The 18,297-nt window shown below is 39.1% G+C and overlaps 1 protein-coding gene across 1 annotated transcript in view; it reads left to right on the forward strand.

Annotated features, from left to right (window-relative positions):
• GABRB3 (gamma-aminobutyric acid type A receptor subunit beta3) overlaps positions 1-18,297 on the forward strand; it is a 224,800-nt gene that overhangs the window by 194,963 nt on the left and 11,540 nt on the right. Inside the window, exons 7-8 of the mRNA XM_036839378.1 lie at positions 10,720-10,872; positions 16,702-16,946. Coding sequence (XP_036695273.1) covers positions 10,720-10,872; positions 16,702-16,946 — 398 coding nt within the window. The remainder of the gene's footprint in view (positions 1-10,719; positions 10,873-16,701; positions 16,947-18,297) is intronic.

Below are 18,297 nucleotides of genomic sequence, written 5' to 3' on the forward strand. Positions count from 1 at the left end.
AAAGTGGTTTTACTAACTTACATTCATAGCAGTAATGCCTGAGTGTTCCTTTCGCCCCAAAACGACCTTGCTAATATTTCACATGGAAGTCACCTGTCGGGTGTTGGGTGATGTCTTGTGGTTTTAACTTCCATTTCTCTGAGTGCTAGTGGGACTGAGCACCTTTCCCTAATGGCTCTTTGGAGATCCTCTTTTGTGAATTACCTATGCAAGTCTTTTTTTGTGAATTTCCTGTCAATAATTTATTGAAGTTATTTATAAATTCTGGATGCAAACTTATACAGGTTATAATGTGTTACAAAAATGTACTTTTTACATTGAGACCTACAGTCCACCTGGAATTCATTTTTTGGTGAAAGGTGTGAAAGTTTTATTATTTTACACAGCATCATTGCTCTTGCAGCAACACCTTTGTCATAAATTGTTTGTATGTGCATGGATCTGTTTTTGGACTTTGTATTCTGTGCCATGGGTTTATTTATCCATCTTTGTACACTTCCCTCACTGTGTGGATTACTGTAGCTTTTAAGTAGAACAGATCCTTCCTTCCCTTTCTTTTTATTTACTGCTGATGATTATTTTGGGCCCTTTACATTTCCATAAAACTTTTATAATCAAATCATTAATTTTCATTTAAAAAATGGTTTGGCTTTTTATTGGGAATGTATTAGTTAATTTAGTGAAAAGTGACCTTGTTATAATTCTTTCAATCTGTATATATTTTATCTCTCATTTTGGTCTTCTTTAATTTGTCTCAATAACATTTAGAGTTTTCTGTGTAGAAAACTTGTACATCTTTGTTAAACTTTTCTATATGTTTGATATTTTCTGATGTTATTATAGATGGTAAAATTTTCTTAACATAATTTCTTATTTGTTGCTGGTATATAAGAACACAATGATTTTGTATTGAACAACCTTGCTAAAGTATTTATTACTTCTGTTAATTTATCTGAGATGGTATTTTTACCTATTCCTGAGCATTGGAGGGGCCTTTGTACATTTGGATTCCATATTTCCTCATTCTGACTTATATATGCTATTGTCATTATGTATGATAATTTTATATATATTTTAAACCCTTTACCATATTATTATTGTTATTAGATGCAGGAAATTTTCACTTAGATGTAATTATAAATAATCCTCTTTTCTTTGTTATTCATTCTTTCCTTTACCACCAAGTCTATCTGTGAATGTTTCCTTCTGCCTAAAGAAGAATATTTTAAAAATATTTTCTTTAGTGTGAGTCTCCTGGTCAAATTTCTTCTAGGGTTTTTTTTTTTTTTTAAACAACCTGTGTATGACTTCATATCATATTTATTCTTATAGGATAAATTTCCTGGTTACAGAAAGATAGGTTGGCATTTTTTCTTTTTCCATTTGAAGATATGACTTCATTTTCCCTGGTGTCCATTGTTTCTATTAAGAAGAGAGTTGTTGGTCTAATTGGTGCTACTTTCAAATTAATCTGTTTTTCCTCCCCCTCCAGATCCTTTTATAATTTTTCTCTTTGTTTTGATTTCACTGGCATTTATGATGTACCAAGATATAATTTTCTCTCTAATTATTCTTCTTGGAGTTTGTAGATCTTCTTGAATCTTTGGCTTGAGGTCTTTCAGCAGTTTTAGAGCTCTGTCAGCCACCATTGCTTTTCCTCCATTTTCTCTCTGCTTTTCTCCTTCTAGGGTTCCAATTTCAATTCTGACAATTCCAACATTGGATCTTGCCACTATATCTTCTATATATCTCACCTTGCTTTCTGAATTTTTTATTTTCTCTTCATGCTTCACTCTGGAAATTTTCTTCTGGTTTATCTTTCAGTTCAACAATTCTTTCTTCATCTGTGTCTAATCTGCTACTATTGTACATGGGAAAATTATAGATATAATTCAAAATCTATGATGATGTTTTCTTTCTTCCAAGAGAATTTATGCTTGCCTCTGTCAGGCATCTAGAGGCATTAGCAATCCAGAACAAGCTTCATTTACTTTCTGGGATTTGGGTAATACTGAGTTCAGATTCATTCCTTGCACTTGCTTGAATCCTTCTGATTTATCTTTACATCTTGGACAGAGCTCTTTGGAATCCCTACTTGATGGTGTCTATCTCCAGTTTTTGCTCCCTTTGTTCCATGAGTCTGTCAGATGTTCTACTTAGCTTCTCATCTTTCTGTTATAGAAACTACAGCTATCTGAAACATGGAGCTCACCTCTCCCAGTTTACTTTTTCTCCCAAACCTTGGCCCATATTCTTACTGGCTTGTTATCCCTCCAGTGCCTCTAAGGAGATGTATTTAAGTTTTGTCCATTTTTCCCAGTTGTTTCCAATAGAAGGGTTACCTATTCCACAATACTCAAACACCATAGCTTATTTTTCACTCCTCTTTATTTTTTCAGAAAAATTTAGAGTTATTTAAATATTTAATTCTTATTTAGCTTGGACTATTAATTACATGAGAGTAAAAAAGAAGGAAATTTGGGATACATTTTTTATAATCACAGTTCAGTAAATATAAATCATTTAATTCTGTATGTTTCTGATAACATTATAGAGAGGAAACACTTATCCATAATAGTGTACTATTGAGGAAAGTGCTGTAAAGCTCAAAGTCAGGAGATCTGAGTCCTTGGTTGCAACAATACGAAGCTGTGAAAACGTGAGCAAAGCACTTCAATGGCAGATAGTAAGAGGATTAGGTTAAAAGAAATACTGTGTTAAATTTACTTCAACAAGCATATCCAGCTAACAATCAAAGAGCCCTTTAAATATCACTCTGGACACAGGATCACTTCATTGGGACTTCAGCTTTTGTACTGGTCTTGAATGTACTTCTGCTGACCCACAAAATTTGGTATATAAGGTTTTTGCCAAATCTGAAATTTACTCCTAACTTTTTCATTTTCTTTGAGCCAAAAGACTGAGATTTTTGATAAATTCATGGAGAACAAGTTACTTAATATGCCCCTTTAATTATGTGATGTTTTTATTTCTCTCCTTTTTTTCCGGGGTACATTTGGACTGATACATTCTGACTTCATTTCAAAATACTTCTGCCAACATTAGAAGAAAGAATAAGAAAAGGATCTAAAAATAAATGATGATGATACATTTCTGTTAAGATACCTGAATTTTCTATTCTTCAAAAATCAACTTTCAAAATACTATTTTGCTTTTCAATTATGATTATGAAACAAATTACAAAATTTTTAAAAGTCTGCATGCCACACCCTTAATACATGCACTTAATTTTCTCTAGAGTCCATTCGTGAACTCTGTGCTTTAGTTTTTTCCTAAAGTAAAGCCCTGTGATCAAATTATTACTCATTGGGTCTCTAAATAACATCTACTATAGGTCTAGAGCCAATATTATATGAAAGGTTAGAAGAAGGAATTATCATCTATATCTCATTGTCTTTTAAATTCCAGAGACAAATTCCCATTCTTTTTTCCCCATCGACTGTTTTTAGAAGGATCCTTAGAGACAAGTCACCTGTGCTTACTAGCCAAATACTACTAATCTCTGTGCAAAATGGCGGAACTAGAGCAAACTTACTCTCGGTGCCAAAGGAGAGCTTAACTATCTCATCTTATTGCTATGAAATCATTTTCCTTTAAGGGCTCCTGACCTATGAAATATGTCTCACTACAGAAGCCAGATTTCCTCAGAAAGTCATTGTCCCACACCTCCTTTGCAAAACTAACTCTCTTCTACCTTCATCTTTTGGAATTGCTTTTAAGACTTCCACACAATTTAAAAAATATGCTCAGTGGTAAAAATGCTTAGATTACAGAATCTTGAGCACAGAAGTCACCATAGAGGAGAGAAAGGAAAGGAAGAAGGAACTTGCTTTTATTGAGTGTGTATTTGCAGCCAGATAGTATGTTTGGTACTTGATATGAATGAATTAAGCCATTTAATTTCCAGTAAAGTACACATGGTAGGTATTCTTTTTCTTATGACAGAGTTGTTAAAATGTAATTTACATACCATAAAATTTAAGCATTTAAAGTATATAATTCAATTGTTTTTAGTGTATTTACAGAGTTTTGTAATCATGACCACAATCAATTTCCAAATATTTTCATCACCCCAGAAACCCTGTGCTCATTAGCAGTCACTCCCCATTTCCCCCAATCTGCCAACCCTAACCCTGGGTAACCACTAATCTAATTTCTGTTTCTATGGATTTGCCTATTCTGTACATTTCATGTGAATGGAATCATACACTATATGGTCCTATATGTCTGGCTTCTTTCACTCAGCATGATGTTTTCAAGGTTCATCCTTGTTGTGGCATTTATCAATACTTCATTCCTTTTTATTGCTGAATAATATTCCATTGTATGACTATATCATGTTTTGTTTAACCATACATAAAGTTGATGAATGTTGGGCTGTTTCCACCTTTAGGTCATCAGGAGTAAAGCTGCTATGAACATTCATGCACACGTTTTTCTGTGGACATCATAAGTTGTCATTTGCATTACATATGTACTTAGGATTGCAATTGCTGGGTCATACAATAACTATGTTTAACCCTTTGAGGAACTGCCAAACTGTTTTTTAAAGTGGCTGTACCATTTAAGTTCTATAAGCAATCATGAGGGTTCTAATTTATCCACATCCTTACCAACATGTGTTATTGTCTCTCTTTTTTATTGTAGTCATCCTAATAGTATGAAATGGCATCTCATTGTGGTTTTGACTTACATTCCCTTAATGAGTAAGATGTTGAGCATCTTTTATGTACTTACTAGACACTGGTCTTATCTTCTTTGGAGAAATATCTATTCAAGTCCTTTGCCCATTTTTAAATTGGGCTGTTTGTATTTTTTGTAAACCTTCTTTATATATTCTAGATACAAGTTCTTCATCAGATACATGATTTGCAAATATTTTCTCCCTTTCTGTGGACTGTATTTTCATTTTCTTGATGGTTTCCTTTGCAGAATAATAGTTTGTAATCAATGGAGTATAATTTATATTTTTTCTTTTTTCACTTGTGATGTTCTTGCCCTAATTTTACACACAAGGAAACTAAGGGTCTGAGAGGATAGCCAGCTTCCTAAAGGAATATCCCAAATAAACCCTGAGCCTGAACCTGGATCACTCAGATGCCTCTGCTCTTTGCTTCAGAGTCATAGGATAGAACATTCTGGCTTTACTATGGAGGATCAGAAAGAGAATCATTGCCTGGTTGAGACAGTCTTTGAAAAAGTTTTGTTTTACCTCTTTCTCTCTTTCCTATTTCATATATCTCCTTTCCTTTATGGAATTTTTGAACATATATTAATTAAGGTGACTAGCAATGCAGGTGAGAAAATTAGGAACACCATTTTGAACTTTAGGTTGTATTGTAAAGGAAAAAAGGTAGATATTGAATGAGACAGCATCATAAAGACCCCAAGAGCAGCACCGAGCTCACAAAGCTTCCTAGGCAATTATGGGAGAGCCCCCATGGTGGCTGCCTTGAAGGGGGACAGGTATATGTACATAGGCCAGCTCTGCTGCAGTTGCTAAAATATCAGCTTGTTACTTTATAGATACATTTGAGTGGCTCACGCAAAGGTGACATGATACTCTGCATCCACATTTTTATGAGTTCTTCAACAATATTAATGCCTTAGAAAGTGCTATTAATTGAGGCTGGATGAGAGATCCAGAGCCTTGTTTCTGGCCACAACTTTTAGTGCATCTGGGGAGAAAGGGTTGAGATCAGCATCTTCGATAGATAGTTTTGCCAAGGAAGCCCTGAACCAGAACAGTGCACTTGTATTTAGGGACTGTACCTTTGTCTTTTTACTCAGCATCTACTTGTGGACCTGTCCACATCTGCATTGGCACACAGACTTTAGGGCTTCTGTGCCTTTCTGTTGTAATTTGTAAGCTTCTATTGCTCTTTTGAAGGTTATGTCTTGGTGCAGCTGACTCACTACTTCTCAACTTTAAATTATCAGCCACTCATTATGATCATTTGAGGAGTTTCTCCAGAGATACAGGATACATCAGGACATCTGTTGTACCAGTGTCAGGACTTTATCTAACAGAGCTACACAAAGACTCTATGTGTTCTTGAAGATGCACACCAAATGGCAAAAGTCTTTGCCTAGAAGAATGGGTCTTGACACCTCTGAAGATTCTTGTGTTTATTAACATTCTGAGGTCTCTGTCTAATGGTATCTTGAAAGGCTTTTCTTCATTTGGCCCCGGTGGATCTTTTACCTTGAAGGGTATTCTACTTCTCTGCCTGTAAAGACTCTTATTCAACCAGTAGTATCTCAGTTCAGATACCGTGAAACCTTTCTTAAATCTTGTCCCCTAGAATATCCAGTGTAGCTCTTACCTCTGGTTTACCGAGGCCGGTTCTGTATGAGTCTCTCTGACAGATTAGGAGCTAGTTGAGAGCATAGACTATCCTCTTATTCATCTTTGTTGTTTCCTCCACTAACATTCCCACCTGTGGGATTAGGAGATTGGGATTGGGGGGGCGGCACATGGTGAATGCCTAAAAATTTTGTTGATTTGAAGGTATATTTCATATTTAAGAAATAGAATGTATTTACTAAACAAATACATAAGAAAATAGTATATTTTCTTAATTCTATGTTCTGTGTTAATGAGTACCTTGGTGAATACATAGTTTTGAAATCTGAGTAATATTCCCTTTCTCAGGGTCACTAATGACCTTCCAAGTGTTTGACTATGCAAGTGTATCATTGGTCCCCATGTTGCCTGGGGCAAGTATTCTCAAAAGAGTATCAGTTGTACTTCATTGCATAAGTATCAATATTTGCCTTGTAGGGAAGAGTTCTCCTAAAGAAGATGTACTTTGGAAAAAGTTAAGAAAGTTGACTCAGAAAATGGAAAGTTGGGGAATATGGTAGATTGCATTATCATTCAAAAAATATTTGTTGCTCTTCCCTAGGAGAGGATTGAACTGTCCTACTCCAGGGACATAAAGATTGACAGTGAGACTTGCTCTGGACAATGAAATGTGATGGGAAGTATGTGTGGCACTTCTTCCACAGTGTCCAGCTGTCTTCCAGACAGAGGAAGCTAAGTGGCTATGGAGCACAAGAAAGAAAAAAAAAATCTTTGTTGTAAAGCTACTGAGATTTGAGGGGTCTTTTGCTACTACAACATGAGCCAGTCTATCCTGATGGAATAAAACAACATTCCAAGTAGAGTGGATATAGTGACAAATATCTGGAACATAAAATAGCAAATGACAAGTAAAGGCATGAGATTGCCATGAAACTGCAAACTAAGATCTGATTTTGAAGTTACTTCAGTAAAAATGTTCAAGTTGTGGGCTTCCCTGGTGGTGCAGTGGTTAAGAATCTGCCTGCCAATGCAGGGGACACGGGTTCAAACCCTGGTCTGGGAAGATCCCACATGCCGCGGAGCAACTAAGCCCACGCACCACAACTACTGAGCCTGTGCTCTAGGGCCCGTGTGCCACAACTACTGAGCCCACGTGCCACAGCTACTGAAGCCCGTGTGCCTAGAGCCCGTGCTCCGCAACAAAAGAAGCCACCGCAATGAGAAGCCCGTGCACTGCAACTAGAGAAAGCCTGCACGCAGCAACAAAAACCCAACGCAGCCAAAATAAATAGATAAATAAATAAAATAAATTTATTAAAAAAAAATGTTTAAGTTGCTATGGGATTTCAAACTAATATTTAATAGAAGTACTGACTGTTTTGAGTACTAAACTTGCTAAAGAGTCGCATAAATAAACCAAATATGCCTGTTTTCATTCTCTCAGTACACAGATGCATTTATTAATAGCCAGAGATGGTTTAGACGTTTAACTAGGCATGACAGTATATGAAAAATACAGTACCTCACAAACTCTGCCTAGGGGTATGTACAGCTTACTAAGGAAGATCTTACCTTGGTAAATATTAATAATTATAACTTTAAAGAGGAAAGAAAATAAGAAGGTACTTACTTACACTTGGAGGGAAGAAAAAGAAAGGATTTATGGAAGATGTGGCATTTGACCAAGGCCTTGAAGTATGGTTAAAGGAAGACATTTCTTAAGGGGAGAACAGTGGGTGTGAATCAGCAGAGGCAAGAAATATGGACAATTATTTTGAGGCAATGAGGATACTTCTTGGCTAGAAAATGTTATGCTTAATGCAGAGACATGGTGGAAAATAAAACTAACATTAAATTGGGAAAACATTTTGGAGAAACTAAAATTCCCGGATGACTATTTTGACCTTTATGTGAAGCCTTAAAAGTTGTTGAACACGGGATGACCGTGCTTTTGAAACATATGGGGCTGGGGACCCAGAGGTGTCAAAGCCCAGGCAGGGCTCTGACTTGGCTCATGGGCACATCATGTCTATGGACATGTCCATGTCCATGTCCATAGACATGGAATGTACTATAAAACAACAGAGTGTATCAAATCTATGTCAGCAGAAGCTTTATTTCATAGATGTGTTGGAAAACTTGGTTAGTTGTTTGTGGAACAAAAACCAACATGCATGTTCACTTCATATCAAATTGCCAACCCTCAAAATAGGTTTGTGGTTAGCTCTCTATTGTGAACTTATCTAAACCTAAAAACAGGTTTTAAAAATCACAGGGAAAAAAATAAAATGGATAGACTCAACTACATACAAAAACTTGTTTTTATATGTCCCCCACTTTATCCTATTCAAATTTTTAAACAAATAACCGGGAAAATGCTTGCGGAGGATACAAGCAAGGATTAGTATCAAAAGAACTTAAATGAATAGGTAAAAACAGTAAGAGGAACAAAAAATGAGAAAGATGAATGAATAGTATAATTAGATTATTTATAAAGTTAAAATCGGGAAAAACAAACATTTAGGAAGTGATCAATTAAAGAAAGTGGTTGAAAGGACAAATTTTCCCAAGGAAATTAACAAAAGTTATTTTTAAGAAATATTATGTAATATTGTTATGTTTATAAAATGAGATAGGCACTTCTATAAAGTACTCATAGTGGCATGTATGCTTGTGTGGTTCTTTTACAAAGTAATTTGGGAATATGTATCAAAAGCCTTCAACATTGGCTTAGCAATTCCTCTTTTGGCACATTCATCCTAAGGCAATAAGTTTAAACATAACGAAAGGGGTCTACTCAAAGGTATCCCTAAGAATATTACTTAAAGTTTTGTAAAAATGGAAATACCCTAAATTTATCGCATTCAGGAAAATGTATTTATAAACTATAGAATACATGTGTATGTATTTGATGGAAAATTAGGAAAAATTTAAAATTGTATTTATAAGTAATTTGTAATAAGGATGAAAATGTTTATGCTATGGTGACAATACGATATATGCATTTGATCAGAGTTATATAAAAGAAACTATACACACAGGCACATAAAAGATTGGAGGAAATTTCCAGATTGTCAGCTTTTAGATGCTGGGTCCATTAGGCGATTTCTTTTCTCCTTTATATAATTTGGCTGAAAATGTGGTTGATGCTAAAGTAGGAGCCTAGAGGTTAAAGTCTTTCATCTACTACGTAGAAGAAACAGTCATATGAATGAATCAGACTGGAAAAGGGATAGAATATAGGGACAAAACCAGAAAGGGATATGGAGTAAAGTCAGGAAAATGCATATACTTGGAAAAGGGATAGAATATAGGGACAAAACCAGAAAGGGATGTGGAGTAAAGTCAGGAAAATGCATATACTTTGAGGCAGGAGGAGAACAGGAGCCTCTCAGGCTTGGAGTAGGAGGAAGGCAAGAAAAGTGAGGCCTCCTGAAGTTTTGGGTGGAAGAATCTCAGGAACAGAGCACCACCCATCAGTGAAGGCAGGAGGGGAGGAGGCAAGGAAGTTGATGATTAGAGAAGGTTGACCTTCCAGCAACCTCAGTTGAGTCCAGAAAATTAAGAGCTGAGAAGTTTGAAACTGATAAAGTGGACTGTTGAAATGGACAGGAGGAAATGGAAGCCACACTTGCCTTGCTCCAAGAAAAACAAAATCAAACAGAAAAGGCAAATATATAGCTATAGGTGCCATAAGCAGTGGGCTTTTTTCTCACTCTGCACTGGCAGTGGTGGTGGGGTTCAAGGCTGTCTAAGTGGGATATGCACATCAGGAGGTTAGCACTGGGATTCAAATACAGGAAAGCAGACTGGGTGCTTCTCCTCAGCTCTCCTTGATGCCTTTCCTGTGGTTGGGACAGAGCATCTCAGAGTACACTCCTGCCCTCTGTGCCTCTCCAGCTCTCGGGTGGGGGTCCCTGAGCTATCCCAGGTGGTCCAGGGTCAGTGCCTCAAACATCTGTGCACTGTTGCTCTAGATGGGCTGACAGGGGATGACTGATAAAAACCATTTTGCTCAGTAAAGCCTTGAGCCAAATCTCTCCTATCTACAATGGAGAAGGGGACCATTAGTTGAAAACTAAATGAGATATTTGGCACTATTCTGTGTTCGAAGCTAAAGGCTTCCCCCAAAGTTTTCTCAGGGACATTTCTCAGCTGAGTATTTAACCTTAGAAGAGTATCCTCATCATGACCTCATACATAGACTGAAAATCATTCCTCTCCCAAGTTCTCGATGGGTACCATTAGGCGTGCGGAAGCAGATTGCATGGTTGTGGACCACCCCTCCATTCTGGACTTTTTAAATGCATGCTGTTGATCCCTGGAAGTCAAAGCAAACTCTTTGTCTGCTGTGTCTGATCTCCAGTGTAACTCCTGTCTATTTACCATAGGTGCCTACCCTCGGCTCTCACTGAGCTTTCGGTTGAAGAGAAACATTGGATACTTCATTCTCCAGACCTACATGCCCTCTATCCTAATTACAATTCTCTCATGGGTATCCTTCTGGATCAATTATGATGCGTCTGCGGCTAGAGTTGCCCTTGGTATGTGCTATTTTTAAATGATACCTAAAATGTAAAGTCACCATATCATTACAATATTAAGGGAGTTCAAAGACTATAGTTCAACTACAATTTTTTGACATCATGACACCAGTCTTGCCCATATAGTCACTTTTTATCTTGAAACACTAATTTCATGCATGATTCTCTTGATGTGTTAATTTAATTATAAGGCTCAAATGTGAATTTTCATGTCCATGAAAGGGAAAATATGCTTGCCGAATATTTGCATAATAAAACTATTTTTGACACTAACTTTAAAGCAAGGGTTAACATCTCCTGTTCAAAATTATTCTATGGCCCAGAAAGAAGACTTGATTAATTGTGCATTCTTTTTGAAGTCAGAAAAATAGTCAAGTGTTATACCATATAATTGGAATTACACAAATTAATGAGCATTAAAATGTGATATTAAATTCTGAGTGGTTCCCAAAAACTCTAGTGATCTCTTCTGGCCATTGATCACTTGACAACTGGATTATTAGCTGATGTACAATATACATTATACGTTCCAGTATGATTTCTAATATTTTTTGATTATTAAGGGAAGGCTTATATTTTCAGAAACATTATTTTCTACTGAACTAATTAATGAAACTGCATGGACAAAATAATTATTTAAATACATTTTAGGTAAGTAGTGAGCTTTTAGAGCTGAAGAGCAATTGTCCAGTTTATCCCTTCTTTGGGTAGGGTTGAATTTAATTCCTGGGAGTGAAGTCATCAATAATACCTTTCAAAATTGATGGGAAAGAATTACAACACATCTGCTGGTAAGCCTGCAGAGAAGCATAAGAATTCAGGGATCTGGCTGTCCCTCTTTCTTACTTTTTCTATTTGCCATCTCTTCCCAGGAATATAAGTTGCTTAGCATCATGCTTCCAGGAGAATGTTGTACATGTGCGTAAGTGGACGTCTGGTTTAGACGCAAAGACAGGTGACTCGCACTGATTCAAGATTAGATTTCTTTTCTCATGAAATAATATTTAACAATGACTTATTTTTTTCTAATGACATAACATTTAACAGTGACTTAAGAAACTTAGGTAGTTATTTCTAAAGTGTTAGGTGAATGTGAAAACACTTTGAGCAGAATAAGGTATCAAAAAATCAAAAGTGCTGTTAATCTATTTCTAATGGGCTTGGTAAAGGAAAAATCTCTCGAAAAAACCTTCAGGATTTTTTACCACCTGCAGAGGTTACCCTGTAACATCAGTCCTTTCTGTAGGTTTTGCCCTTTTTTGTTATGTTACTAGATTGCTCTTTGTTAAACTATTTTCTCTTCTCACCTGGAAAATTCACAGCTAAAATGAATTTGCTAGGGCAGATCCAAATTTCGTGGAGCTGCTAGCTTATACAACTTCAGGAGCTCTCTTTAAGAAAAAGAATATAAAATACATAAATACAGAATTTCCAGAACCACCCCCCCCCCTCCCCGAGCCTCTAAGAGGCCTGTATTAGAGAAGATCAGAGGCTGAAGCTTCCTGAGCTTCCAGGGAATCTGCCTCAGAGAATCTGTTATTTTTGAGGTAATTAGAGAAATATGAGTACCAAAGAACCAGAATTATCTGGCATCATCAGAAGTGAGGTGTACTGAAAATGTGAATTTCTCAATTTTCTGGATGATCCAAATTCTATAGCTCCTAAATTGTAAACATCATCTTCCACAATATTAAATAGATAATCTATCTGGAGTGGATTAGAGTCAACATAGCCTCATTACAGCATATGAAAGTAGATTCCACTTTTTCTTGTCAACCCAGTATTATTACTATAAACCTCAATCATGCTTCTGTGGTTTTGCTGGGACAGAGGAGTGGTCTGTCCAGACTGGCTAAGGCATTACCATTGGAGGTGTGCAGGTTCTGATGGATATCAGAAGACTGGGAGGCAGAATTGAAGGCATTTGCCAGTGTTGGGGTGGACCTGAGGCCTGGAGGTCGAGAAGGCAGCTGGGATCTCCAGGCTGCAGTGTCTGGCCAGATAGACATCCAGCAGGTCCCGCTCTCAGCGTGGGACCCCAGTCCTCTTACTCCTTCTCTCCCAGCTTCTGCATAAGACATGGTCTCTGAGCCTGGGTCTGCAGGACTTGGGAAGTGACAGCACGGCAGCTCCAACTGGTTAAGGAAAAGTGTATCATCGGGTCATGAACCCTAAATAACAGCAACAACAACAATCATTAAAGCTGAAACTTACCAAATTCTCAGGTACTAAGTTCTGTGCAAGGTCATTGGAAAGTGGTTACCTGATCCATGGTGCAGAAGATCCATAGCACGATAGGCAGTGTTATCGTTCCCATTTTACAGAGAAGGGAGTGAGGTGCAGAGAAGCTACATAACTCGTGCAAAGTCATATAATATTAAGTGTCAGAAGAAAGATTTTAATCCAGTTTGTCTGACTCCAGGGCACTTAACCACTACAGGTGATTTCTACAGTGTCAATAGACAACACACAGAAGGGTTCTTTGGTCTATTACATTGTAAAAATGATGGATATTTTTAAAAGCTCAGCAAGAATTATTATTAACCATTCTTATTAAGGAATCTCTCAGAACCTTTAAGATGCTAGTGTGCTCAGTGCCTCTTGGAGAGGATATGGCCATGATTTGGGGGGCTTTGATTGGAGAACTCCCCCTCCCCCAGCTCACTTCATGTGTCTTGTCATGAACTACACCCTTTGAAATGCTTAGAGTGCTGTTTGCCTTCATCCTGAATGGTTGCACAGTGGTAAGTTCTCCCCACTTCTAAATGAGGTCTGAGAGGTGCGGGTCTGCACAGAAGGTGCTCAGTGAAGACCTCCTTGGCATGTCCCTCTGGCTCAGGGCACTGTTGGACCTGGAATTGTCAGGGGTTGTCTCTACTGAGAAGGGAAATGCTGGTTCTTCACCCAGCTGTGCTGCACAGATGCTCTGTGTGCTTCAGGGTCTTATGCTTCTGCTGCCCAGGGTCTGACCTCCACATCCGTTGAACTGTTAGTGTTAGAAGCCGCTAGACTACAAAGTTGGGAGTTGTAATTACATGGTCTTCCTCAAAAATCCCAAAGTCCACTTATCAGTGAATAATAGTATTGGTCCTTCTGAAAGTGAAAATTTACACTAAAATAATTTAAGCCATATTATTTGGGTCACAAAGAAGAAAAATTAAATATCTTTTGATTAAATGATATAAATTATATTTTTATTTCACAACCATTTTTATAAATGCAGTTTTTCAAGCATAATATTTCCTTAATATAAATGAGAAATAATTTGAGGCTAATAGTTAGCAAGACTTAACAGCTTGGTAAATGTATGCAGAACACAGAAGACACCACTCAGTCTCCCATTCTGCCATTGAATGAGGTCCCCTTTAGAGATCAGAAGTTCAAAGCGAGGCTCCCGGATCTAGGTCTCCTGCCAAGAAACTGGAGGCTACCAGAAAATGTATTTTTCTGTGATGCTGATAATGATAACATCTGTTGTCACGAGTGTTAACAATGCCAGTTATTGTTAGCCCATCACCGTGGTGTTTAGACTTCACAACACCTTTAGACAACAATTGTGGACCTATCAAGCTCATTCAGGTCCTGCTGCTGGGACGTGGTGGAGCGGGGCTTTTGGCCTGGGCCATGTGGTTCTACTATCCAGGCCATGAACCACTGCATCCACCACTCTCCATGGTTATCTTGATAGGAAGGAAAATGATACAAAGAATTAGAGAATGCATGGTCTTTCAAGCTAAGAGGTCATGTGATCCCAAGCTGGAAAGCCAAGGAACACTCACCACGAAACCTTACTCTTAAGGGGCTCCTTGAGCTGGCCCTGATGGGCCTGAAGCCAGTGTCCTTGCCCATTTTCCTCACCTTTGCCAGGCTGAGTGCTCGTTGACATGTGCTGGCCATCCCTGTTTTGTGTTACTTTAGCCCATTTTCTGGGGACATCTACTGAGTCCTGTGTTATACACATCCACTCAGAATAGTCAACTGGAGAGCCAAAGCAATGACTAAAGCAGAGCACTTTCCAAAGTCCATTTGGAAAGAAAAAAATAAGTTGTGGCAACAACATTACAAAATTTTTGAATAATAGTGAGAACACCTAATTTTGTAGCATCTGCATAGTGTTTTTGCACTTCTTTGTAAACTATAATTATCCCATTGCCATTTTCAAATTTTAAAAGTCCCCAGGTACACCTGAATTTTATGTTAAAGGGGAGTCTTAAAATATCCTGACATCTTTGACTTCCATATATTCATCATCAGCTCTGGTTTGCAGTCAGACATGAAAATAGGTTCTCTGCTCCTTGGTTCCCTCATCTCCTGCTAACAGCAGCTCAGCATGTGTGGGATGGAAGCCTGGACTCTCCTCCCTCTTCTCCAGGTGGTCACTAGTGAGGGGAGCCCTACACTCTGGCACTTATCCAAGGATGGGATGGGAGTCCAGAGGGCATCAGACTAAGATGCTTAACAAACCCAGCCCCTTCCCTGGAGAGTTGAGTGGGGGTCCAGTGGGGTCAGAGAAGTGGTCTGGTGGGACCATGTGTCTGGGTGGTCAGCCTCTCGGGCTTGCATCGCCTGCTGGTCTAGGGGACATCATTGGTTTTCTGGGTTACTGCAGCTGAAGGACCATGGCTGAGGCTCTCACCTTGCAAGTCTCCTTGAGAGAAATTCTCATGTGGCAATGACCCTCTCCTTTGGGTCCTGGAAGACACATGAGTAATCCCATTCCATGGTACCAGTCACATGGGTAGAAAAGAGTTGGCTCTTTGGAGCTGCCTTACTTTTTTGAGACTCCTTAATATTTCAAAAGTACTGTCTCAAAGAGAGCAAGTCAGCTGCAGTAATGCCCGTGCCACTGAGAAGTGAGTGATGCAGTTCATTCCCACACATGTAGCTTCATTCAGCTCAGCAGCTCTGGTCATGTCACAAGCCAATGGGTCCCCTGCTCTCTGTGGCTTCAAATCATCCCATATAGAATCTTTGTATACCAAGGACATGCCCACTGCTATGGGAGAATTACAAAATATGGTCCTTACATGTTTTTAGAGACTAAACTTAGCTCCCTTAGGGAAAAATGGTATTATTCGCCTGATACTATCTAAAGAAATCAAAATAATGACATTTAACAAAAAAAACCCAAGAGAGATCTGGTCACTTGTCCCAGAACATGGTAAGATCCTATACCTTGGATAAAATCATTAGCCCTTGCCCACCACAGCCAACATGTGCCGCACAGCTTATTAGCCTCTTTCTTAGCTGGGGCGGGAAGTTGCTCTGCGAGGTAATCTGTTCTCCGGAGCTACCCTCGAACATTCCCTCTCTTTGAGCTCAGGACTGGTTCCCATCCTTAGCAGCTTTAAGTCATCGCCTCATTTCCCTTGCTTTAAGGCCTTGTGGTAAGAATCATTTTCTTCACTAGCAGCCACAGATGGCCTTCCTAGATTCCCCAGATTCATTCTTCTTCCCAAAAGCTTCTCACCCAGACACTTAGTGTTTTATGATAAATTCCGGGTTTATTTTCATTTCTTCCAGCTTTCATGCAGGGCAGCCTCTGCCTTGTCCCCGACCCCTCTCCATCCACTTCCATCCACGGGCCAGGTGCAATGCGAGGCGCCTCCCAAGTGGGGTGGGGAGGGAAGAGATGTTAACTCCCCAGCCTGAGGTGTGACCTGCCGCCCAAACTGTGTGTTCTATATTCTGTTGTGTTTCGATCACCCAACAATATTCAACCATGATTTTCAACTACTTCACAGTGTTTGAGAAAATAAAGCAGGAAAGTGAAAAGTGAGGAACTGGGCGGTGTACCTGCAGCCTGTCATGCTCCCGTTTCTTTTACAGGGATCACCACCGTGCTGACCATGACGACCATCAACACACATCTTCGGGAGACGTTGCCCAAAATCCCCTATGTCAAAGCCATTGACATGTACCTCATGGGCTGCTTTGTCTTTGTGTTTCTGGCCCTTCTGGAGTATGCCTTTGTCAACTACATTTTCTTTGGAAGAGGCCCTCAAAGGCAGAAGAAGCTTGCGGAAAAGACCGCCAAGGCAAAGAATGACCGTTCAAAGGGTGACAGCAACCGGGTAGGCCTCTCGGCCTCGGCCGCCCCCAACTCTGCCTTTCCCAGACCCGCAGACCCCGCGGCATCACGGCCTTTGAGTAGGAGTGATGCGGGCTTGTTGATCGTAGCCTGAAAGGTGGCGTCTGCAAGTCACTGAGTTTTATAGAAAAGCAAAATTGGTGCAGAAGTTGGAGAAGCCAAAAGCTTCCCAGTTTCCTGTGAAAAGAAAAGGAAAGATATCGGAGTGAATGGATCTCTGGGGTGTGGGGCCCAAACTTGACAGGCGAAAGCATTTTCAACAATGTTGCAGTTTTCCTTCAGTGGTCAAATTACAAATATGATAGCCAGCATGCTGCTGTTCTTTGCATGGCGTGGACAGCCCCCTCTCTCATCTGCCCTGGTTCAGGGTCCCTAGTGCAGGGCAGGAGCAGTGTGCTGTCCCAGGGCTCTCGTGCATCTGCCCTGGCCCAGCCCTGCTGGCTGTGTTCTGCAAAATGCCAGGCAAGCAGCCCAGGACAGCAGCGGCCAATCAGGGAGTTGCTCTAGGACCCGTGGGCTCTGAATCCAGAGAGAGGGCACCAATCAGGTCCCTCTCCAGCCCTTCTTATCTCATGCTTACATCCTTCCAATTACAAACTTTGCAGTTAGATGTCATTTCGGTTTATTTTTTTAATAAAAGCAATATGTTATTGCAATTGTAAATACTATTTTAGTGAAAGCACATTGTCGTTTCTATAAAATTTTTATCTTTATCCTTTTACCTCTTGCATCCCTTCAAGTCCTCAAAAATATACCTCCACCCATTTACATACTGGGCTTGTTCCTATATTTCTTTACTTTTAAATTCTTCTTACTAAACATACTTATTTCTCAAGCTTGTGAGGTTTCCTTGTTCTTTCTGGTGCTCTTGCTGCATTGCCGGCCCAAGCCTCTCGCAGGGGTGCAGAAGCTCCCTGGAGGAGTGCTGTGCCTGTGGCCCACGAGTGGCCCAGAATAGGTCCCCGGATGTTCATGAATGAGTGAAGGTAAATGGCTGTAAATGGCTCCTATCCTTTCAGCAACACATAAATAGACTTGGTCAGAGAAACTAGGATCTGTGAATAAAATCAGGCTTCCACAGGCAACATGACCCTGAATTTCTTACTGGAAAGTATACTTAGCACCATACTGGTGTGTTTCTAAATTAGTCCACATCCTATTATGCATACACAGTATACTTTGGTAATACTGTTTCCAAGGAAACTAGAATTCATCACATCATTATTTTTTCCATTACACAGACATGCAGACACAATGCTGTTTTTCCAAATTCCCTCATAATTTAAACAGATTTAAATTTTATTTCCTTTCTTCTAAATGATGCTCTTTAGAAA

The sequence above is a fragment of the Balaenoptera musculus genome, chromosome 2, assembly GCF_009873245.2.
Source record: "Balaenoptera musculus isolate JJ_BM4_2016_0621 chromosome 2, mBalMus1.pri.v3, whole genome shotgun sequence".
In the NCBI taxonomy this organism is placed as follows: domain Eukaryota; kingdom Metazoa; phylum Chordata; class Mammalia; order Artiodactyla; family Balaenopteridae; genus Balaenoptera; species Balaenoptera musculus.